General features: G+C 55.9%; 1 protein-coding gene across 1 annotated transcript in view; it reads left to right on the forward strand.

Moving 5' to 3' along the window:
* The first annotated feature begins 395 nt into the window (after positions 1-395).
* Positions 396-633, forward strand: part of PCSK5 (proprotein convertase subtilisin/kexin type 5) — a 525,106-nt gene continuing 524,868 nt past the window's right edge. Inside the window, exon 1 of the mRNA XM_045288529.1 lies at positions 396-492. Within this exon, the coding sequence (XP_045144464.1) occupies positions 396-492 (97 nt within the window). The remainder of the gene's footprint in view (positions 493-633) is intronic.

Genomic DNA, 633 nt, shown 5'->3' on the forward strand with positions numbered 1-633 from the left:
CTTTTCCTATTGAAGTTTTTCACTGTTCCAGGGCTGGCTTGGAAAAGCTAGAAAACTTTTCCCCTGGTGGAGAAAAGGAAGCCCGCACAGGCTCATCCAACCAATGAATTACTCCCTGGCCCGACAGCTCCATCCACTCTCATTCCAGACATGAGTGGAAGCATCTCTCCTCGTGTCCACGGCTGGAATTTTACTCTCCGGTGGCCATGTCTGCTGTCCGAAGCATCGCTTTGGAAACATCGGCCAGCAACAAATTTGGCTTCTTCAAAGCATCGACCCCAGCCTTTCCGTCCTGTAGCAATCGTGTCTCCCGGCGGCAAACTGTGTAAAAGAAACAGTTGCTGAAAAGCGTGAAGAATTCACGAAGTGAAAATCTCCGGGTATGTTGGGGGGCAATGGACACCGAAGTGACCTCCGTCGCTACTTCGTCGTTGGGAGGACGTTTGGAGCGAGGACGAATGGATCTTCGGGGCGCAGGATCCGGCCCAGCGAGTAAAACTCGTTCGCCCTCCGGGGAGAGGAGCTACATCACCACCCATCCCGCCGGGAGCGGGGAGAAGGGGGGAGACTCGCGAGTCCCCAGCTGTTGCTCCCAGACCTTTGGAAAGCCCTTGGCCGCCGCAGCCCCGGAGG

The sequence above is a fragment of the Echinops telfairi genome, unplaced genomic scaffold, assembly GCF_000313985.2.
Source record: "Echinops telfairi isolate 266 unplaced genomic scaffold, ASM31398v2 ScPeMD7_22;HRSCAF=79, whole genome shotgun sequence".
Lineage (NCBI taxonomy): Eukaryota > Metazoa > Chordata > Mammalia > Afrosoricida > Tenrecidae > Echinops > Echinops telfairi.